The 24,724-nt window shown below is 39.2% G+C and overlaps 1 protein-coding gene across 1 annotated transcript; it reads left to right on the plus strand.

Moving 5' to 3' along the window:
• LOC109728246 (agmatine coumaroyltransferase-2-like) lies at positions 22,597 to 24,375 on the plus strand. The gene is made up of 2 exons (XM_020258612.1): positions 22,597 to 24,037; positions 24,125 to 24,375. Exon 1 carries the CDS (start codon positions 22,703 to 22,705, stop codon positions 24,017 to 24,019), a length of 1,317 nt encoding a protein of 438 aa, XP_020114201.1. The 5' UTR covers positions 22,597 to 22,702; the 3' UTR covers positions 24,020 to 24,037; positions 24,125 to 24,375.

Genomic DNA, 24,724 nt, shown 5'->3' on the forward strand with positions numbered 1-24,724 from the left:
GAAAACAAATGGGTGGCAACGGAGTCCGTTTGCTATCAATAGTATTCTAGCTCAACTCTATATATATATACATATATGTATATGTATGTACGTATGTATAATTATCTGCGAATGGCATGGGTATAAATATGTATACATGTATATATATATATATATATATGTATATATACATATATATACATATATATACATATATACATATATATACATATATACATATATATATATATATACATAGAGTTGAGGTAGAATACTATAATAACAAACGAGTTCCGTTGCCATCTATTTATTTTCGATGATGAAACCTCCAAATTGACGATCGGCACCGTTGCGCATGATCTATATCACTTGAAGCATCTAGAAACCAAATTTCAAATCTATTTGATATCATTGACCTAATGATCAAAGGGTTTCAAAACTTGTAATTTTAATGGTCGATATAAGGCATTTTCTCGTTTAACGGTGTAAAAATATCCAAATCAATTGAATTTTGGTTAGAAAATTCTTTAAACTATTTAGAGCAAGATCTATTATCTCGATCTTGATTATAAGATTCTTATCATCACTTTTTAAAGAATATTTATTTTCAGCCGTTCATTTTGTGTTCACTTGATGGATAAGAGAACAGTATCGAAAAAGTATAAAATTTGATTTCTAGATACTTCAAGTGGTGTAGATAATGTTCAACGGTACCGATCGTCAATTTGGAGGCTCCATCATCGAAAACAAATGGATGACAACGAAGCCCGTTTGCTATCAATAGCATTTTAGCTCAGCTCTCTCTCTCTCTCTCTCTCTCTCTCTCTCTCTCTCTCTCTATATATATATATATATATATATATAATTAGTAAATTTTTCATATTTTACGATCCTATTATTTGTAAGAATACGGCAAGTACTTTTCTACTTTTCGGCAGATAATATATATTTTTTTACTTTCTTACAAAATAGTGTAATGACCCGCGCTTCGCGGCGAGAGGTCGTAACATTGAGAGCTAATAATATGACTTTCATTATATTTATTTATCACAAAACATACAGATATATATAACATTCACATTATGTAAGATAAATAGAGACAAACATACAGATATATATAACATTCACATTATATACAACATTCCTTCACGTAGTTAAATAAGTAGAGACAAATCTACACATTCATGCACCTGTTTGATGGTGAACAGCAATGCTACATATGGAAAAAGCTTTTGGGGGGAGGATGCATGCACTCTAATGATAAGAAAGATAGCAAAAGGACAAGAAAATATTCTATGTATTATGAGATATATTTTTTGTTTCATGCACCTTATGTTTGATGTTAAACAATATTGGTATATATAGAAAAAGTTGGGTAGGATAAATGCATCGGAATGATAAGAAAGAAAGCAAAAGGAGAAGGAATATTCTATATAGTATGAAAAATTTTATAAAAGAAAAGGTTATCTTGTGGGTGAGATACTATTTCTATTGGACTTAAAAAATTAAAAGACAATTTACAAATAATTCATGGTGAAATTGGAATAAAAACAAGAGATTTAGAATTTTCTGTAAGGAATATAGTTTTTTTTTTTTAGGAGATACACAGTGTAATAAAAATATTAAACTTTGAATATATGCCGGAATTATTTTTCTTAGGCTAGATTTAAAGTTTCGTGTTATTCTGACACTCCAAAAGTGAGGACGAAAAATAACAGCAATCTGATAAAGATTTTAGTTCGTAGACCTTTCGGCGACAAAGAAAATGTTCAGAACTGTAAAATTAAGATGACGTTCTTCTGGTTGATTTTAATTGAGCTTGTCTTTAAAATCATTATTGTTTAACATGATACACAGGGTGCATAAAACAAAATGTTCCATAGTACATGCTCCTTTAACATAGCCCATGTGAGTCCATGTGAGGGAGGGAGAACTTGTGAGGGAGAGAGAGAAAACCCATATAAAAGAAAGGCCATGTGGTTTGACAGAGGAACGGCATTTAGTTTCAACTTTAGTATAGAGTTTAATGCTGCAATTTTTGTAAGAACACTGTGTTCTATGGGTGGGCTTGGTAATGTCCTAACAATTTTTGTTATTGTCGCAAAAAATTTGAATTTTACTTATCTTGCTACGCGATAACGAAATAAGATCTGCAAATATCAATTCTCTATTCTTTAGAAGCTGATTCATGAAAGTAGATTCATATAATAAAATAAAAATAATAATTGTACCATGTAATTTGTCACCGAGGCATTCAACAAGATGCTTTTTCAACCCAAAATCTAATTCTTTGCTATTGAATAACAGGACAAAGATACGGTTCTAAAGCACTTTTTGATTTTATCTTAGAGTTTTGATAAAAACACACAATTAATTACTTATATTACAGTTATAAGAATCACCATAGATCGAGCCATAAAACTATGTAACTTAATTAGGCTACTTGCACATACCGGAGTTAGCTAAAGACTTGATGGCCGGTATCCGATATCTCAAATTTAAAATATAGATGTTTCACATATCTAGCTGATCGAATTAAATTTCAAGAGATGAACGAAACGGACAGATTGTTAATTTTCTCTAAAAAAAAGGACTCCACAACTTAGCTAATTTCTAACCTTTTTTAAATTTGAATAAAAAGCAATTCTTGATGTTTCATAAAAAAATAGAGAGAAAAAAAGGAAAAACGACAACAAAATAATGTAAGCATGTCTATAAGCAAAGTAAATATATTTCTCAGTTTTTGAACAGAGCATAAGATGCAGACCACAAGCCCAATATCATTGCATGACCATTTTGTTGGGTTAAAGAGGTCAGTATCCTGCTTTGCGGTGGGAGGTCAAATTAGGCGAGTCATATTCAAAATGGCGGAAGATCGGATTGGGCCGAGTCATATTTGAAATGGTGTTAAGATGGTTTGACGGAGTCGCAATTGAAACTCATAAACGCTGTGTCTATATATTTTAAGCGAATTAGTTATATTTTTCTAATAACCCCCAGCTTTTAAAATTAATGATTATCTCTAATTTGGAGTAGAAACAAGCCGAGCTCGAGCGAGCTTATCTTAGCTCAAATTCGGCTTGAAATTAATTTCGAGCTTAAATTTGTCTCAAGCTTGGCTTGAGAATAATTTGAGTCGAACTCGAGCGAGCCTAATTTCGAGTCGAGTGAGCTCGAGCCGTAAACGAGTCGTTTAAAATTCTCAACTTTATACTATCAATAGTTTAATTTATATAAAACATTATTTATAATTTAACATAAAAATATATCTAATAGTTCAAAATACAAAATAATTATATGAAATACGATATTATAATCTGAAGAAAAATAGTTTATGAGTTGAATATCTAATCTTTTCAGGCTCGCATGTCTTCTCTTTCGCCTTCAATCTAATTAGTAAATTTTAATATTTTACAATCCTATTATTTGTAAGAATACGGCAAGTACTTTTCTACTTTTCGGCGGATAATTTTTTTTTTGTTTTTTACTTTCTTACAAAATGCTGCAGTTTTTGTAAGAGCACTGTGTTCTTGTCACACCCCGGGGTGCCTTTTTGATTTAAAAGCAAAGCAGAAGTACCCAATTTTTTTTTTTTTAAAAAAAATCCGACTCTCAGGGTATGTCAGAGCCGCCATAAATATAGAGAGTCTACTGTTCACACGGACAGAGTCTCCCCTGTATTTGTACGGCGTCGTACAAGTACAAGATACATAATACAGAATACAACCATCACATATGAACATACACATATTCATACACCATTCACATTCACATTTAATGCATCACAATTATTCATAAATCCACATCTACCAGTTTGAAATGTTTCCTATCCGGAAATTTATTTTGAAATACTAATAATCAGGAAAACCAGAAAATTCTTTTCAAAACTGTTTCCCACACGAAAACCTTTTCCTTTTTAAAATTCGCTACCACGAGGGGTAGAAAACTATTTCAGTTTGCAAATATCACAAATCCTTTATTACATTCATGAAATCCCAATTATTCAATTTTCATGAAATACTGAACCATAAATGCATTCTAAGTCATTATTTAAGGAAAGCATGTCAAGAGTTTAAACTGAATGGACAGGTCCGAAAGCTCTACCAAACCGCTAAGTGCGCTCCTCACGAACCGTCCCACTAGGACCCGCTACCTCACCTGTAATGAGGGTGGGGGGTGAGAACATATAAATATATCTTCCCTCCCAGTGGGTACCACAAGCCGACGAGGGCGAGGGGTACTCACTAGTCACGGAGAATAAACAAAGGCATGGATAAGGATAATACAGTAACAACGATAATAAACGAACGATATATGTATAAATGAACAACTACCGCTACTGTATGTATGTATGTATCAACCGGACGACAAGTCCAAAATACCTAATCGAAACTGCCCTATCAGTCCGTAGACCTCAGGCCTGTGCCACAACTACTCAAACCTGTAAATGACCCTCGCATAAGCACCCGAGTCTAAAAGGTATATGACCCTCGCATAAAGCACCCGGGTCTGAAAGCACATGACCCTCGCATAAAGCACCCGGGTCTGAAAGCATATAACCCTCGCATAAAGCACCCGGGTCTCACGGGCTAGTATTCCCAACCACTTTTTTGAAAAAGAATACCCTCTTGCGGTGGCCAAACCGTTGGTATTCGTGAAATGTGTGCGAGCAGTGTCGATCAATGCTAATATGCTCAATAGCCAACCGTTGGCAACTAGCCGACAACCACAGCCCCTCGGGGCACACTGACCAATAGGTCATCGAACTGTAAGGAACACAAATACTGACCACTCAGGTCAACTAGGATGGAACAACTCAACATCCCTTCGAAGACATGCAAGTATCGACCACTCAATGTCAACTAACATTTATATACACAAGAACCGATGAATAGGTCACGAAATGTCACATCATACATCGGTATAATTCAGAACTAACCGTCAGCCACTAGCCAACAATTCTGCCCCTCAGGGCACACCGACAGCATAGGTCATCAAGTAGTCCAACCGACCAAATAGGTCACAATAACAATGCAGTAAACCGACCGAACAGGTCACAGACACGGAATACAACAACCGACCAACTAGATCACAAAACAGATGCAGCGCACTGACCCATTAGGTCACAATCTCACAAATAATCACGAAACCGCTCTACTCTAAACATGATACAGGATATGCAAAGCAGCTAAGTAGAGCAACAAGAAAACGTAGTATAGGTGCTAGGCTTAACATATATTATATGCTTGTAGAGTAATAACGGGAGAACAAGGGTAAGAAGATATCACCGAGCGTGCACCGCTGTACCGACTTCGGATCGAAGAACCCATCTGTACAAATATGGTACTGGCCTTCCAACTACGGAGGAAGTAACAACCGGACCTACGAAGGGTCCACCGGGTTAGCGTCCAACCCACAACATGAATCACTAACTCACAAACCCCACCAATAACCCTACGGGAATCGGTTCCCAAAACCGATTGCCGCAATACGCCGGAAGTCCCGAAAATCGCATCAGGACTCCGCGAGGACCCACGAACTGTCTCGGAACTCACCGACTCGCTCTACGAGTCACCCGCTGCCACTACACTCAATTATTTGTGTGACATGGCAGCAAACGTACATCCTCACAACGAAACGATTATCGTCGGATAATCGTTCCGATCTGGGTTCCCGGAAATGTCAAATTGGACACCAGAACCCACCGTCGCTCACCCGTCGTTTCCGAACCTTCGAAACGACATGAATGACTAGCCAACAAGGCTCAGCGACTACACAATATACCATGAGGCACCGTCGGAAGAATCCGAACCGAAATCGCGTTCCATCGGCGGATTTTGCCGAAAAACGCACTGAAAATCAACATCTGATTTCCGAGAAGGCCAGGGGCCTTGGACAACCAGTCCAGAGGTCACCTGATGTCCGCACACACTGCTAACAGCAACCACGAAACATACAATTGCAATAAAAACCCCTACTATACCATAAAATCACATCATTTTATGTGATTTTATCCGGTTTTATGGCTCGACAGCACAATCCGAGAGCTTTCAAGGATGGCCGAGACACACGCTGATAAGTCTCAACATGCCAGAGGCCATGCTCATGATTCGGAGCATGGCCGGCCACTGTGAAGAGAGCGCGAGCGATGCGAAATTCTGTGAACAGCGCGCACAGGAACTAAAATGCATCTAATTCCCTAATCAGAGGCTCGTTGACCCCAAATGAGGTGGGCACTATGATCAGCATTGACTGACGATCACTGTGCTCACCTCCGGAGGCATCGGAACAGCCCCGGGTCGCCGGAACAGTGAAGGCAACCCAAAACAGTGCACAAACTGCTTATGAAAAAAGCTTACCGGGCAAGGTGGAGCTACGGCACAGCCGGCGGCGGCCGGGCGGCGGGCACGCCGGCGGAAGAAAGGTGCGAGCGACGGAGGGAGGCCGAGGCGCGCATCGGCTGGCGACGGGAGGCAGCGTAGGCGGCGGGCATTGATGCCCTAGCCGCAAACACAAACGGGAGCTCGGCTCCAACCCGGCAGGCAGGGACCCCCGGTGGAGGGGAGCGCCGGCGGCAGTCGGGTCCGGCCGACCAGGGGGAGCCGGTGCTCCCGCTGGCCGACGGCGGAAGGCGGCGATGGCGGCGCGGGGAGAAATCGAGCCCGCACGGGCCTCTATCACCTCGGGCTGCATCGCTTCTCCGACCACGACAAAGTCCGAAGCAAGCATAGGAGGGGTGTGGCCAACCTCTGGAGTCGAGGGGAGGAGGCGTGGCCGGCGGCAGGCGGCGCGACGAAGTTCAGCTGCACCATCCGAGCTAGCTGCATATTGAAACAATGGTGAATATGGCGCTCGGGGGAGGCTGTGGCCGGTCGGGGAAGGTTGCCGGAGGAGCGCCTAAGGGTGAGGGATCACCTAGGGTGGTCCAAGGGCAGAAAAGATGGAGGATGGTGGAGATGATGGAGAGGGAAGGCATGAACACAAGAGACGTGACAAAACGTGTCTTTAATTTGTTCAAATTCTTAAGGAAAATAAACTCCTGCAAAGTAGAAGTTCGTGCAACTTACTTTTCCAAATATATCAGCAGATGATCTTCTTAATTGCATCCGCTTAATCATTCTGCTTGGCTCTCTCATGTAAGCATTTACTTGATCACTAATTTTCTGAGCACATAGACAGGAAAATATAGGAAAGAAGAATACATAATTCATATGTCCCAAAATCTTAAATAAGCTGCTGTTATATAAAGCAGATGAATAGAGTGAGAAACCTGATTAAAAGCATGCAATTTGCCCTGAAAGCAGAAGTGCCAGTTGTCACTTGTGTCTTCCTCTGCCACTTGTCTACTTCACTATTTCTGAATGGCACAATTCTGCCAATTGACACAGATAAGTATTCAATTATTTAGCTCATCTTCTATTTGTTTCTTCAAATTTAGCAGCTACAGGGATGGACTTGCAAAAAATGGCAATACATCTTTTAGCAATTTTACATACAAAATTGCAAGATATAGAACAACTTATTTTAGCAGCACTTTACTCCAAAATATTAAATTGCTTGACAAGGTAATTGTTCAACTAGAATACAAGGTAGAACTAAATGAGAAGAACAACTGTTGCATTTTACTACATCTATAATTAAGCATTAATATACTGCACGCTTGTCACAAGGACATGTAATTCGTTGAGAAGAAAACCTAGCAAAAACAATAGTGTACAAGCAAAGACGTGAAAGATGGAAATAATGCAGCCCACGTAGAACCCAACATACTGTAGATACTTTGCAACTTCAGCAAAAATGCCATTGAATTTATGGACCTTGAAAGGGAAACTAGATTTAACAGCATAACTAACCATGCTTTAAGAATTTCGTAATTAACCCTATTTACATTGTTGAGGTAGAAATCAGAGATTGGAAGAACAGAAAGTTTGGTACAGAATTACACAAAGCAGTCAGGCAGCTGAATTATTAATAAAAGTACTCCTTAAGACCTCATCAACTATGTACAATTAGTTAGGTTTGAATCTTTGAAGTCCTAACTTGTACACAGATTTAAAAAAGTAAAACCTACTATTCGCTTGTCCATTTCTGCTTCGACCAAAGTGGCTAGAAGTTTCTCTATCTCAATCTGCACATAATTACAATAAATAAGTGCATAGACGTATAAAACAATTTCAATGCATAAAGCACTTGAAACGCATCTACTTGGGACAACTGTGCAGTGTTGTCAGACTCTGGCTAGAGAAGCAGTTGGATCAAAGAAGATGTTCTTATTAGTCAAGCACCAAAATATTCAGTTAAAGGAATTAGGAAAGTATAGAAAGCCATTGCATTACAATGGATAGGAGGGAGTACCTCCTTTCTGATGAATGATGGCAAAAATTCGAATAACACAGATGCCCAAGGCGAAAGATGAGACGAAATATCATCTGTGGAAACACCTTCGTTCTGGAGACTATGAATTTCCTACAATAGTCACAGAGCATCCAATATATTATTTAAATGTCTAACTCACCAAGTGGTAGAAGAAAAATGGTGGCCAATTATGAAAAAAATATATGCATATGAAAAACAAAAAACAAAAACAACTCATAAATCTAGTCTACAGGATTATAGTTTTAAGATAATAAGAAGCCATGAAATTTTAAGCTACCTGAAGATCACGAATAAGATGAATAAAAGATGAGACCATTTCATTCTTTCTTTTTCCTTTTTTTTAAGAGAGAACTGAGAAGGAATGTGTGTGTACAGATCACTCTTGCACCATGAAATTGTGGATTTACTGGTTAGCTAGTAATGACTAGAAAAACTATTAACAGATATGTCATTCACACAATAGTACCTAAATTACATTAGTAGGATGTGCATGACTACCATATTAAAGTAAAAAAGCAACGGTAATAAAAAGAACTACACTAGATGCTTTGCTGAATAATTAGCAGGTCGAATGATAGGCTAGGAGGCCCTTGACTACACAAAACAGAGACCCTTTGTTATCACTGACAAATTAGCATATGGCAAATATCATTCTATAAATGATTTTAGCAGCCAAGTAATATAACCACATAGTAGAAGCATATACTATGTAATCTCTTCTAATGCTTCTGCTAATAATTCAGATCTAATATATCAAAGCCTTTCAGTCTACTGGCAGATTAATTTCTTAAAGTACTAGAGAGCACAAAGGAAAAGTCTAGTTGATCACTAATTAGCCTGAGAATGTGAAATTCAAAAGGAGTTGCTTTGACAAGAGTCAAGAACAACACATCAAATTTTCAGACGATTATGAACTTCCTTTTTAAATAGAATCTTGTTTTTGTATTTTAAGCAGATAGTGCATTTATTAAGCTCAAAAATAATATATGCAAAATCATAAAAAAAAGACCACTGTAAGTACTTATATAGTTAAGCAAGTACTTAGACCATTTGTGTTTTATACATCTTGAAGTATATTTGCAAACTCATGATTTCAGATGCTCTAAAGAAGTCAATAAACCTTAAAGTGCTTAGATACCAGGCCAAATACCTAAACAGTCTGTGCTTCATATCGCTTGAAGCATCATTCGCAAAATCATGACTCCAATTCTCCAAAGAGTCAAGAAACTCTAAATTACTTATATACTCACCAAACACCTATACAATTTGCATTTTATTGTAAGAACTGAGATTTTGACAATATAACTAGACTCTTTGTTAACGATGTTTTCATGTGTAATTTAATTACATATGCACTCGTCAAGTTTCAGGATAAAACGAGTTAGGATGGAGAAGTTACGCGACCTTTAATTAGTGATCACTTAAAGTGAATAGTAACTTCGATTTTCCGGAGAGGCCAATCAGTGGAGATGCCTTCTGGTGCATATTGGACTCCATTTATAGTGATCCAATAGCTCGTTTTTGATGGATCGACTATCCTGGAGCCAATGGACGGATTTGGGTTTGATGTACAAGAAAAAAGGGGTTTATTGGACTTACACAAATATGTAAGTGTGGTTTTTTGGAAATTTGGAGAGGGGATGAATTTCGTCGCAAATCGGCGACAAAATCTGGTGAAACAAAATAGTAGATTAATTCGATACCCCAGTCGTGCTGAACTCACTGGCACAATCCGATCAGAAATCCGACGGACGGATCTCTCGAAATCGCATAATGTTCACTGAGGGGTCGAAATTGACAAAATAAAAAAATTCACGAAAAGCCCAATATTTTGTATCGTTTTGCGCGATTTTGAACGTCAAGGTGCGTATGTGCGAAATACACCCGCTGTGAGAGGCTGGGCTGAAAATATGCATCTCTGAAGGACTAAGTCGCATAATGGCCAATATATATACATTGGGCATTTAGGGTTTCATGCACGAAACCCTAACCCTAGCTGCCTTAGCTCCTCTAGCTGCGCCCTAGCCATCACCAGCACCCCTCCCTGACCTCGCTGCGCGTACCCCGGCCGCCGGCGAGCTCCTCCAGCCACCGAAGAAGAGCTACATTGCCTTTCTCCACCATCTCCTCCACCATCTCTGTCGTGGACCACCCCTGAAGTGATCTAACCCTTGGGCCCCCTACCCTGGCCGCATCCTTGGTCTCCGGCGACTCCCTCGTCAATCCCCGTCGACCCCGCGCGCCGCCATCACTGCCTGGGCGCCCTGCGACAGAGCCGAGGTTAGCTCGGGCCAAGCTGAGTTTAGCTCTTTGCCTGCAAGCCGCAGCTGCCTGGGACCAGCCGCGACGCCCTCCCTCAACCTCCGGTGACTCCACCCGCCTGCCCCCGCCGCTGCCGCATCTGGCAGCCTGCGGCCTCCCCAGACCAGCTAGGGCCGAGCCGAGGTCATCCTTGTCCCCATGCGCCGCCGCCGCCGCCTAGGGCAGGCCGTGCCGCCCTCCATCGACCTCCAGCGACCTTTCACCGTCGCCCTGGTGCTCCCCCGGCCGCTGCCCGACCGTCAATGCACCGTTGAGCCCGAGCCAAGCCCGGGCGAGCTCGGGGTGCTCCAGCGCCGCCGCCGCTACCTTCCACCGCCGGTCGGCGTGCACGCTGGCTCTGCCTGGTCGGCCGCACTCGTCCGCCACCGGCGGTCTCGTCGCCAGAGCTCTCTATCAGTCGGACTAGGCCCGTGTTTTTCACGGGTTCGTGTGGTTAGGGCATCAATGCCCGTCGTCGCCGCCGCCTTCCGTTGTAGGCCAATGCAAGCCCTGGCCTCCCTACGTTGCATGCGCCCGCCTGCCGCAGGTGTGCCCGCCGCCGAGCCACCGCCGGCCATGCCATAGGCCTTCTTGCCCTGGTGAGCTTTATTTTATGCTGTTTTGTGCATTATTTACAGTTCAAATCGCAATGTTGGCGACCCAGGGCTATTCCGATGCCTTCGAAGTTGAGCACGGTGATCATCGTTCAGAGCTGATCACAGTGCTCACCTCATTTGGGGTCACCGAGCCCCAGATTGGGGATTTAGACACGTTTTAGTTTCAGCGTGCAGCTTCGCTGAACTTTGAGTCGCTCCCGCGCCTCCCACAGTGGACGGTTGTGCTCCGAATCATAAGCACGGCCTTCGACACGTCGAGACCTATCATTGTGTGTCTCGGCAAGCCTCGAAAGCTCTCAGTTTGTGCTGTCGAGCCATAAAACCTGGTAAAATCACATAAAATGATGTGATTTTATGGTATAGTTGTCACGCCCCGGGACCCGGCATAGGCCCGCCCGATGCGTGCCCAGACTCGCCATATGCCAGCACATATAAGGCGTCTACAACAAAAGCGATAAGTGAACAAGAAATAAAGAGTATCTAGAGATATCAGAATAAGTATACAGCTAAGTTCTATCAACAAGTAGAATTAAAGATAACTAAACCACTAAAGTAAAACATAGGTTAATACATCATAAATCTCAAGATACATATAAGGGGTGGTCTCTACAAAAAGGTTCAAATCTCTCAACCTCTCCAAAAAAAAACAAAAGAGAGGTGGACCACCTATCGACAAGTCCCTCGCTAGCTAGTCCGAAGCGATACCTATCCCGCGACCCCGAGCATCTCCCGGTGTGGAAGGCTCTGAAAGAAAATCATAAAACAGGAAGCGTGAGAACTATAATTTATAGCTCCCAGTGGGCAATTACTGACCTGAACAAAGTGCGCCACTTGGTCCAAAAGAGAGCAGATATGAATAACTGAAAATAACTGCGAAAATAAAAGCATATAATAAAATACTATTCTACTATACCACAAGTATACATGATGTCAACATGGTGTACATCTATTCTATCATGATTCCAATTTGCCAATACGTAACAATTATGCTCTATCATGGCTACCAAGTATACTATGATGCAACAACTAATACTATCAAGTATACTACTTGTCCCAAAGTCCAATAATCCAACTACTCTATGCTATCAAGTAGTGATTGTCATAATATTGTTTAATGTTCTCATTTAATCTCTTTTAGGACCTACACTTGTGTAGTCCAGCTTGTGCCGCCTAGCTGCCTGTGGTAGCCCGTCATTCCAGGCTAGGAATGAGTCTGTCCCACACGACCCTACAGGTGTCTCGCCGCCGAGCTGCCCATGGTAGTTCATCATCCCAAGCTGGAATGAGGCTGTCCCACGCGACCCAACAGGCGTCTCAATCCCGCACGAGCAAACTGCGTCACAAAGGCCAACTCCGGAGTGCCGGCTTGTAGGGAGCGACCCTCACAAGCATGTGCGAATGAGCACAAATGGCAAGCAAGTATAGTCATCGTATCACGGATCTCGTCATGATGTCTCTAATATGGAAATACTCACTAGCGACCCCACAGGTCTAGTCCAATGTCTCAAGTGAAGGTTTAACCATTCATTAAGTTCGATGTCTCTAAATGACATTATATCTCATTATATCCAAATCTCATTCCAACACTAATGCCACTTCATGACAATAGGTTTACCATGCCTATTCATATTCCAAGCTTAATGCCGCTTTATGACATTAGCTTACTAAATCCATTCATATGCCGAGCCCAATGCCACTTTATGACATTAGCTCATTCCTATGCCAAGCATGAGTTCTAAGCCCAAGAGTGCAATGTACTCATCATTTTCACTAAATGAAATATGATCCCAAACCAAGTATAAGAATGCTAACCATAGGCCCTAAGCCGAACATAAAAACTCTCTACTACATAGAGATCCCATATGTATTGTATAATACATGTGCATTTTAAGCATTCTAAAATTCTCAAATATTCTATCTAGTATGAATATGCATGCATTTTCATTTTACAATGAATAAAAACCATCATAGGAAAAATTTATCCCGTTTTGGTGAGGTCAAACCAATCAAGTCTCCTCGCAATCCTTCGTTTGTACCGACGAAGGTGTCCACAAGCCTCCTAGCTCCCTAAAGGTTAAACTAGGAGTGTTACACGAACGTTACGAACAACACATAGGTTAAACATTAACCAACTCAACAAAAGGGTCAAAACTCACCTATAGTGTAGAAAATCCCTCTCAAGCTCCAAATGAGAGCTAGAACCCTTCCAATCCCACCTAGGGGAAGATTCTAATCCAATCAATTGAGCTCCAAAAGCCCTAGTTCAAAAATCCCCAAATCACACCCTAATTTCACATATCTAGGGTTTCAACATGAAATTCATGAGAATCATGATCAAAAGAGAAGTAGTAAGCAACTAACCTCTCAAGAAGCTCCCAAATACCCAAGAGACCAGCTAGGGTTGATGTTCTCTCCTCCCACGAGCTCTAACCACGAGCTCAAGGCTTCTCCAATGGTGTAGGTTGTACCAAGAAGCAAAAGAGAGCAAAAAAAAAGGTTTAAACCTCAAAATCCCCACATGAATTAAAGAAAATCAAAGATGAGGGATAGAGGACTCCCTTACCTTCTCTTCCCTGCTTCCCAGCTCAGGGAACACCAAGAGGGGCGTGGGGTTATTTGCAGTATAGCTACAATTCCAAAAATACCCCCTAAAAACATCTAGATTGAAATCTGGCAAAGTGTACCGGTACACGGGAAAGTGTATCGGTACAAAACCCTGTACGCACAAACCCGAGGCTCGGGTTGGCTGAAAAATCGCATTTGTACTAGTACAATCATCAAGTGTATCGGTACAAAATCTGTTCTGGTACAACCATCAAGGCTGTACCGGTACACAGCCCTGCTGAGGCAAATCCGAGAGTAGACCAAAAATCCGTCTTTTTGGGTTTTGGTGCAAAGTTTTAAACCTCCATTCTCGGGATGCGAGCCATAGGTCGAAACACTGTCTACAACCCTACAAAAAATGTGAAAAAGCTCGAAACACAAATCAAACACTCAAACCTTGCAATTTGTAAAAGTTCAGTGTGTTACATTCTCCCCTCCTAAAAAGGAGTTTCGTCCGCGAAACTGTGGGTCAACCACGAAACAGACCCATCTAAAGAGAATGGAAGAAGCGCTCCAACAACACACCAAACATACCATGAAGGTCTCAAGCGTGCCGGAATGCTCCACAGCAAAACACACAAGATCCCGCGACGCCAAGGCTTTGGCATAACACAAGCCAAACTTCCACAAAAGCTCCTCGAACCCAAGTCTTCACCGGAAAGTTCCATCTCTAACCCGCGCTTGTTCAACAAGCCCATCAGTTGGTCCTTACGAATCCAAGTGCTCCCAAGGTTAAATTCCAGTTCTCACTTTCCTCATCTAAGTTGAGGGCAAAGCCTAGCTCTGCTTCGCTTTACTCTTAAATATAGAATTCTATCGTATATCCTCTTGAGGCGGATTCAACGACGCTGTCCATAGCAAGAATCCGGGGTCACACCCGTTACCCAATTCATCAAAACTCCACCGAAGTACTCACATGATATCAATCACCAAAGAGAGGCGATGCAACATCCAATCGCCAACTTAATCCCAACGATGATCTCACAACTCAAAATCAAATCCCGTCACGAGATTGCACAATTGGGTGCCACTCTATTCCAAAATTAAGTATGGTGTAATTTCCACATGGCTACCATTCCAGCTTGCTTGGCACGAACGACTCTACAATCAACATCCACGGCAACAATCCTTTTGATAGCAACGGAAACCGACGAATCATCCAAATTTGCTCAGTATATCAACTATCCAGATCCGATCCGGTTCACGAACACCTTTAACTTTTTTGGGGCTAGAGAAGAGCAATGCTACATATATTTTCCCAAAGAAATGTATATTTTACCAAAGTACTATATTACTTTCTTACCTTGTCATTTTCTTAATATTAATTTATTTTAAAAAAAAATTTATGAGGTCTAAAATTGCAAGTGCAAAATATTTAACACATTTTGGTAGCTAAAGTACATATCTTTTAAAAGTAATATTAAAACGACAGATCTTTTAAACGTATTATTAATTAGGGCCAGTGATAGAGATAAGATGTAGAAGTATGAGATAGGAGAGGATAAGACTGGGGGAGAGAACTATAAGTGGGCGTGCATGATGCACGAGAGTACGGACTTGGAGAGGGAAAGTGACTGCAGGCCGACCTTATAGATGTCGATGGAGAAAAACGGACAAAAATTCCATGAACATCCGTCTCCAAACTATTTAGTTTGAAAATAATACGGGTGGACGTCGCACGGCAGAGAAGGGTAAGATCTATGCTTTTTCTTAAGGTGTCCAAACTATCTGATATACTATATCCGATCAGGATACTATTCGGACCCGAACCGAACCCGATAAAAAATGGATAGTATACGAGTAAAAAAAATTACCTATTAAAGTTTCAGGTATGGGTCCGAATATTTTATATCCATACTTGATTTGGACCTGACCCGAACCAAACTTTTAAATAGGTAGGGTACGGAATAGTTTTCAAATCAAATCCGAATCCGGACCTGATGAAATATCTGATAGTAAATAAAAAAGATTTGAACTTTTAAAGTTAAGGGATCAATTTTAATAGGACTTATAAATGATGGATCTTTAAGTATTTTCATCCTAGTTGAACACTGAAACTCTAACCGCCTTTTTACTCATTTCTTTTTTCTAATTTTCTTTTTTACTTTTATTTTTTACTCTTTATTTTTTTTGTTTCATTTTCGCCTAAGAGTTTTTTATAAAACAATATTTCCATCAGCGTCATCGACATCAATTCTCTATAGGTGTGCATGAGTGTGTTTTTCCCAAATCCCTTGTCCAATTATAGTCGACAATCTACTTTTTTTTTTAATGAATATTCTATTTAGTAAATTTTTTTATTCCACTTTATTTTTTTCCTTCTTTTTGAATGTTAGTATATAATATTAATAATTACAACAATCTATAGAGTGTGCTTGGTTCGCTTCTTTTTCATCTTGGAATCGGAATCGGAATAGGTGAATCCATTTGTGGGTGTTTGGTACGTAGGAGTACCATTTTGATTCCGATTTCCGAGTGGAATGGGAATCCCCCAATCACCTCTGTTTTCAATCCGGCCTAGGAGGCCGGATTGAAAGTTGAATCCAGACGGAATGGATATTTATTCGGATTAAATTTATTTTTTTCAACTTTTTAAATTAAAATATGAGTTAAACTTTAAAAATTAAATATATAATTTTAAATTTTATTTTGAACTTAAATTAAAAATTAAAATTTAATCAAGTATTTTGAATCTAACTTATTAATTTGAATTTAAATTAAATTTTAATTTATATAAAGTTTTATTCAAATTTTATTTCAAACTTAAATTAAATTTATGGATTCAAATTAAAATTTAAATTGTAATTTTAAGTTTGAATTTGAATAAATCAAAATTTAGTTTCATATTTTGAATTATCCACTCAACTTCAAAGTTTAATTTTTTTTTAAAAAAATAGATTTAAAATTTTGACATTATTTCTAAATTTTGATGTAAATTTTTAATATTTAATATTTAATTTGAATTTAAATTAATATATTATAAAGATAATATTAGTATATTAATTTGATTACGTTTTTTATATTTATCTGAACCAAACACCGACAATAGGAATGATTTATTTCGATTCCAATTCAGGTGATAAACCAAACAGAATTAGGTAATGAGTCATTCTGATTCCGATTCCAGCTTATTTTGATTCCAATTTCGATTCCGACTTCGAACTAAACACACCATATTCTCTTTGTCTGGGGAGATTTATAGTTTGTCCACAGGCTATTTGATAAAATTTATAAAAAAAAAAATGTATATGGGTACCTGCATTCGATTTAGACCCGATCCGTATCCGGTTTTGAACGGGTAGTATATGGGTAATCACTATCCAGAGCTGCTCAAATAGATCTGACGAGTATATTAGTAACTTAATTAAGTACCCAGATCCGGACCCAACCCAAAATTAAATAGGTAGAGTATATATATNGTTCACGAACACCTTTAACTTTTTTGGGCCCGGAGAAGAGCAATGCTATATATATTTTCCCAAGGAAATGTATATTTTACCAAAGTACTATATTACTCTCTTATCTTGTCGTTTTCTTAATATTAATTTATTTTTTAAAAAAATTATGAGGTCTAAAATTGCAAGTGCAAAATATTTAACACGTTTTGGTAGCTAAAGTATAGATCTTTTAAAAGTAATATTAAAACGACAGATCTTTTAAATGTATTATTAATTAGGGCCCGTGACAGAGATAAGATGTAAAAGTATGAGATAGGAGAGGATAAGACTGGGGAAGAGAATTATGAGTGGGTGTGCATGATGCACGAGAGTACGGACTGGGAGAGGGAAAGTGATTGCGAGCCGACCGTACAGATGTCGATGAAGAAAAAGGACAAAAATTTTATGAACATCTGTCTCCAAACTATTTAGTTTGAAAATGATACGGGCACGGCCCATCCAAAGGACGGCCATGAAAGGAGAAAAAAATATTTATAACGTGTTTTGAGAGAGAGAGAGAGAGAGAGAGAGAGAGAGAGAGAGAACAACAGTGGAAGAGTACTGGAGGGCGTGTTGGATGAGTCATGCGGCGCTCATCTACATTGTTCCCAATTTGGAAACAATGTCTATAAAATTTTTGTTCCAACAAAAACACCTTTAATTTGCCTAGGCAAGTTAATTAATTAAGCCAGTCAGAGCAGTGGTGATTAATTATGCTGGTTGAGCAGTCCCAAGAGCATCTCCAGATATAAATTATAGTCCCTCTCTGCAACTGAAGTTATAAATTAATTACGATGGAATAAAATATCAAAACACATGCAAAAAAATTAAATTCTAAGATATTTAATTATCAACATGAGAAAAAAAATTTTATACTTTAAAGTTTTACCAAATTATGTGCAATTATACAATTAGTTTTTACGGGTGAGTAGAGGAGTCCATTAAAATATTAATAAAATTCAAATGTCTTGCTTATTAAAATAAAAAGTTTAGATGTTTATTTATCAAAGATCTAAATTTTACTAGGTATAAATAAATTTCTTACAAAGAAAATTAGAAACCGTGAATTGGAGACATGTCACCGACACGTAATAGCGTTAGTACAAGACATGTTTTTCATGTTTTTTGTAGGAGAAATGTAAGCCTCAAATGTACAAGCCACCGACAATTGTTATTAACTTATATGTTTATCAGTGTGTACGGAGGTCTCTCTCATTAAAATAAAGTAGAAAACGAAAGGGAAAAAAAAAAAACCTAAATAATTCTGATACACTTAATTTGGTGCAAGCAAATTAAATTGGGAAATTATTTTTGTACACCTAAAAGGGATATAAGTTTTATATTTTTCATTTTAGGGCCCACAAAAATTTGATAAATTATTATACAAAAAAAATTAATATGATAAGTAAAAAAATAATGACTCTTGAATAAAAAAAATATAAAGTGCACACTCTATTTAAATTATACTTAAATAATTGACGATCCGGGCGCATTATCTATAGCATATAAAGTAGAGTCATATTCTTAATTAGAGTTCAACTCAATCACTAATTTCAACTACCAATTCTCACTACAGATAAAATTGTAATCCATTTCTAATTCGACTCTGATTAGCATTATTTTTAACAGAAAATACCCAAACTATTTATTACCCGGCTTGACAATTTTAATTGCAATGTCAATTTTTTTGTTTTTTTCAATTCGTGCATTTCGAGTTAGAAACTTAATCCTATTTTGCCTTTTTTGTCCTTTTCATTTCTTTTTTGGTCTACCGAACTGTTGAGTCAGTTAGGCGCGAACAGCTGGCACACCGGGTCCATATCCGTAAGACGGCTAAGACAGTAGACCTAGAGTACACCGGACGCATACAAGCTGCACTGGACCGAGGAGTTATAACAACCGCAAGCTGTTACGAGCGGTTCCGATCGGCCAAAGGTGGTCCTACGAATCAGGAGACAGTGGCTGATCGTGCAAGAGCAATAACTGACGCAAAGACGGTTCTATAAATAGGCATATGATACCCTGAAAAAGGGTCTTCGCCCCTGCGCACAAAAAATCACCTTTATTTTTCTACATCTTTCTTTCCTGCATTTACCACTTTTCGTAAGAGTAGTTCGCATAACTTAAGCATACTTGGAGTCTGTCTGCCCTACGGGCATCACTCCGCTATTCTTATACGTTTGTTCAATCGAAAGTCACGTTCGGCTATTCAGGCCGACCAGATCTCGTGTTGTTCTAGCCATTCGGCTCATCTCTCAGTCGAATTCTGGGCTTCCCCTCTTCATTCGACTCATCCCGCTGAAGCGAATTTACTGTGAAGGTTTTCGAACCCGGCTGATTCGATCCCTCATCGGCCGAATCGCTTGATCCGTCGTGGGCGCAAACTTCGAGGGTCACCATCCGCGGCCGCGCATCATTCCCGACGCTCTTCCCGAGGAGGATTCTCGACCAGGTCAAGGGACGGGACTTTCGGCCGCCAATAATTTTTTGGCACGCCCGACGGGACTCATTTTTTAAGGTAAATCTGCATTTTATATAAAGCATGGCTGATGATAACGCCATGAATCTCCATAATAGGGCTATTCCCAGAAATTCTGGAAGTGAACAGCCCAGCAATTCGGAGAATAACCTAGAGCGCCAAGCGGTTTTACCTGCTGAGGGTGAGACTAGTGGTCAATCTGGCCAACAGGAGCCTAGTTTGACCCAAGCGCTTGGCCAAATGATTCGGGTCCTACAAATTTTGGACCAAAATAGTCACGCAAGTACCGTACGGCTGGATGCCGTTTTGGCCGCAATCACGGCCTCTAACGAGAACATAGTCCGAATAGGGCAATTGTTAGCTCGGAATGAACAGCCGATAGAAGGCCTACAAGCGCCTGTGATAACGCCGGTGTTACAGAATCCAGCAACGCCGGTGGTTGGTCAGCCCCAATACCAGAGGGCACAGTATCAAGCGGCTTATAGACCGGTTGTTGGTAACGCCGGTCAACAGCCGAAAGTAACTTGGGGGTTACCTCCACCCCCTCCAGTTGCAGCCTACCAGCCCCAAAATGTAGGGGCTAAGGGGCAAGCTTTGAATGTACAAGGAATTAATCCCTTAGCACAAAATCTCGGTGCACAACAACCACCGAACCCCGTACCAGCGCAAGTTCCTTTCCAAGGAATTAATAATGAGATATATGCGCAAATAGAAGAGGCCATCCGAAACACTTTCGGAGTAGGCACAAGGCCGGCAATGCGGCCTGTATTTAGATCACCATATCCTGCAAATATAGATGTAGAACACCCATATCCGGCAAATTGGAAGATGCCGAAATTTGACAAATTTTTCGGCGATGAGACCGAAAATACGGTCGAACACGTCGCTCGATTTACAGCTCAATGTCGCGAAGCAGCGGCGGATCATTTTCTAAAATTAAGGTTATTCAATACTTCACTGATCAAGACAGCCTTCATAATAGGTCGAAACTGTTTTTTTACTGTATCTTTGATGGAAATCGTCCTTTTGGGTTCTTGTGGAATTCTATACTGTGATCCTTCTCACTGTCTTTGTCCTTTGTACAGAAGGTTTTAGCTCATCATAATAGGTTGAAAATATTTTCCCCCTAACTTTTGCTTGTAAGTTAGAAATCTTACAACGGGGTTTTCTAATAGCTATTAAAATATTATTTGTTTCCCTAATTTTTGCCTATAAAAAATACTTACAGCGGGAATTTTTTCTAATCGTATCTAAATTGTGTAATATTATACTGTCGTTGGAAATTCCCGCGCCTGAACCATTGTCTGGTGATTCTGTATTTTGTTGGAGTAGTGATGAGATAAAGAAGGGAAGAAGGATCTGCTTGAACTAGGATCCTCAGTAACTGTTCTTGGAGATTCTAATTTTGAAAGTATCTGTGCTATTATTTGTTCTTATAGCATTATTTTATATTAATTAATTAGATAATTTCTTAACTAAATATTTAACAAAAATAATTTACTAACTAATTAAAAAGATAAATTATTTTTTATAATTAATTAATTAATGTATTAATTACCTAATTAATTAACTAATATTTATATATATTAATTTACTATTATATTCATAGTTAATAAATTTATTAATTTATTAAATTATTTTTAATTAATATTTTATGTTAATTAATTATATATAAAAAATTATTATTTTAAAATTATAATTATTCTTATTCTCACTATTCTATTCTAGCTATCCAAACGCTATATTTTTAATATTTCGAGAACCTAATTTTCATCCAAACGCAAATTAAATTAGTTTAATTTCTAGTTATATCTAAATTTATATCTATCTTTGAAATAAGCAATTTTTATATATACCGTAACCAAACAAAGCCTAAGGTTGCGTTTGGCACGGAGGATATCCTGGAACAAAATGGGATATTCGCCAATTTGTAGCCAAACACTAGCGGAACTTTGGGGAACGGGTTGTTCTGATCAAAACAGGCTATTCTGGGTTGTTCTGGAACAACTCGTTAAAAATTGTTTCTAGAAAAACTCACAACAACTTTGTTCCTCTCTTTATTTTATTAGATAAATAGATAAATAAATAAATATATTAATATAAATATATCTTTATGATAATATATTATACTTAAATCTTATTATATAATATAAATTAATTAAATTTAATATATTATTTATTTCATTAAGTTTTATTATTTATATATTAATATTCAATTATTTTTTATATTAAATGTTATAAATATAAAATTATTTTTTCATATTTTATATATATTTTATCATTTGTATTGAAATTTATACTATTATTAATTAAAATTATTAAGGTATTGTTAGTATTATATTTTATTCATTACATATATTATGAATAATTTATAAATAATAAATTATTATATATAATAAAATAAATATACTATTTTAAATTAAACTGTTACATAAAATATTATATTATAAATTACATTACGAAATAATTTTATAAATAATTTTATATAAAATATACCAATATAAATTAATTATTTTTATTTTTAAAAATATATTTAGATCTTGTTCTTGACTTTTTATCCAAACGCTATTAAAGAATATTCTTTAGAATATCCACGAATTAATGCATTCAAACACAAATTTATAATTGTTCTATTTTATACCAGAATATGTTCTGTTCTCGAAAATAATAAAATTTGTTCTCCAAAATTTAGTTCTCCACCTAAACGCTGAACAGTCAATAGATCTGAAAATCAGCTTATGGTTAGGCAGCGCCATTCTCCTCCAAGAAGCCGCTTCTCATTGGCAACTACCAGACACCACTATCTTATTTATTCCAATGTGTGCATAGCTTATGGGATAGAGCAATATATCTATCTCAGTTAGCTTTATTTCCCGTCCTAATCTCTAGTTGAGCTCAACCAATTCTCCATGAAGATAGTAGTGGAGAGCTCGAGAATCATCAAGCCTGCTCACAATGCTGATCATATTCGTCCTCCACTTACGACCACTCAACACATTCCACTGAGTGTGTTCGACAAGGTCACCTTCGACACACACGTCGCTGTCATCTACGCATTTCGCCCGCCGACTCCTCCCAACTCCGTGATCGAGGAGGGGCTCGCGAAGGCGCTAGCAGAATATGGACAGTACGCTGGTAGGTTGGGGGAGGACTCCGAAGGCAACCGAGTAATCCTCCTCAACGATGAAGGAGTGCGGTTCGTCGAGGCCTCTATCGACACCACCCTCAGCAATGCCATGCCCTTCAAGCCCTCTCCTTCTCTGCTGGACTTTCATCCGAGTGCCGACGGTGTGGAGGAGCTGCTGTTGGTCCAGCTCACGAGGTTCACTTGCGGCTCTCTGGTTCTAGGTTTCTCGCTACACCACGTTATCTCTGATGGCCATGCCACCAGCAACTTCTTGGTCTCGTGGGGCCTCGCATCACGCGGACTTTCCATCAGCCCCCTCCCGCTGCACGACCGCACCTCGCTCTTTGCCCCCCGTCAGCCGCCGCAGCTCGAGTTTGAGCATCGTGGCGTGGAGTTCAAGAGCAAGAAGATCAGTAGAGACAGCAATACGGAGAACCCACTAAAGAATGAGGTTGCCATTCACAAGGCGCACTTTACTAAGGAGTTCCTCTCCAAGCTCAAGGCCACGGCGTCCGCAGGGAGAGACCAGCCATATAGCACGTTCCAAAGCTTGGTGGCTCATTTATGGAGGGTTGTGACGAAGGCGCGAGGCCTCAACGGTTGCGAGACCACCCACGTACGAATTGCCGTGGACGGACGCAGGCGGATGATCCCAGCTGTGCCCGATGGGTACTCGGGCAACCTAGTCCTTTGGGCCTTCCCGCGCGCCAACGTGCGGGAGCTGCTGAATAGGCCGCTCCAGTATGCTGCGGATCTCATCCGCACAGAAGTCGCCAAGATGGAGGATAGCTATTTCAAGTCGTTTATAGATTTTTCGAGCTCTGGGGCGATCGAGGAGGAGGATCTGGTGCCGACTGCCGATGCTGATGAGATGGTGCTGTGCCCTAACCTAGAGGTGGATTGCTGGACAAGGTTTCCCTTCTACGACCTGGATTTTGGTGGGGGTAGCCCGTACTACCTCGTACCGTCTTATCTTCCTGTGGAGGGGCTGCTTATACTCTTGCCATCCTTCATTGGAGACGGGAGCATTGATGCGTTTGTGCCCTTGTTCCATCATAACTTGGATTCCTTCAAGCTTTGTTGCTATTCCATGGACTAGTCCATCCTTCTTGCACACGTATGTTTAATTACGCGCTCTCTCTCTCTCTCTCTCTCTCTCTCTCTCTGATATTAATCTGACCAACTACTTTGCTACATGCAACAGGTTTACGTAGATGTGCACGAATTTTCAAGAACTAGTAATGAGTCGTGAAGTTCAGGCGAAAGAAAAAAACAAATGGAATCTTGCAGTTGTAGTCGCCCAATCTAAAACTTCTTCTGTGCCTAAAATGCATGTTTAATTACGAGTATGACCATTTGAGACATTCTTTTCCTTTTAATTACGCTAGTTGTGCGTGAAAAATAACTACCGCTACGTGTTAAATAAAAAACAAAGAAAATAATCAATTATTAAACTCAAAGTATATATATGCATTGGGTTTATTTAATTACAGTCTATTTATTTGATGTTTCATTTAATTATATATGTACGTGCCTGTAGGCACACTTGTGATACTTGTAATAAATAAGAGAAATGTTATTTGTAGAAATTAAGCCATGTATATCTTACACCACTCTTTTCTAGAGTTTAGATTACCTACTCTAGTTTTTCATACTTAAAAAATAGGGAATAATGAAAATCATATGGAAAAATTATCCTTTCGATAATATTCCAAGGTATATAACAAAAGGTTGATCTTTTTCTCAAAGGCACTACTCAGCTTTTCTTTTTCTTTTTTTTTTCTTTTTTTTTTTTTTTTCAATT

Source organism: Ananas comosus, linkage group 23, assembly GCF_001540865.1.
Source record: "Ananas comosus cultivar F153 linkage group 23, ASM154086v1, whole genome shotgun sequence".
Lineage (NCBI taxonomy): Eukaryota > Viridiplantae > Streptophyta > Magnoliopsida > Poales > Bromeliaceae > Ananas > Ananas comosus.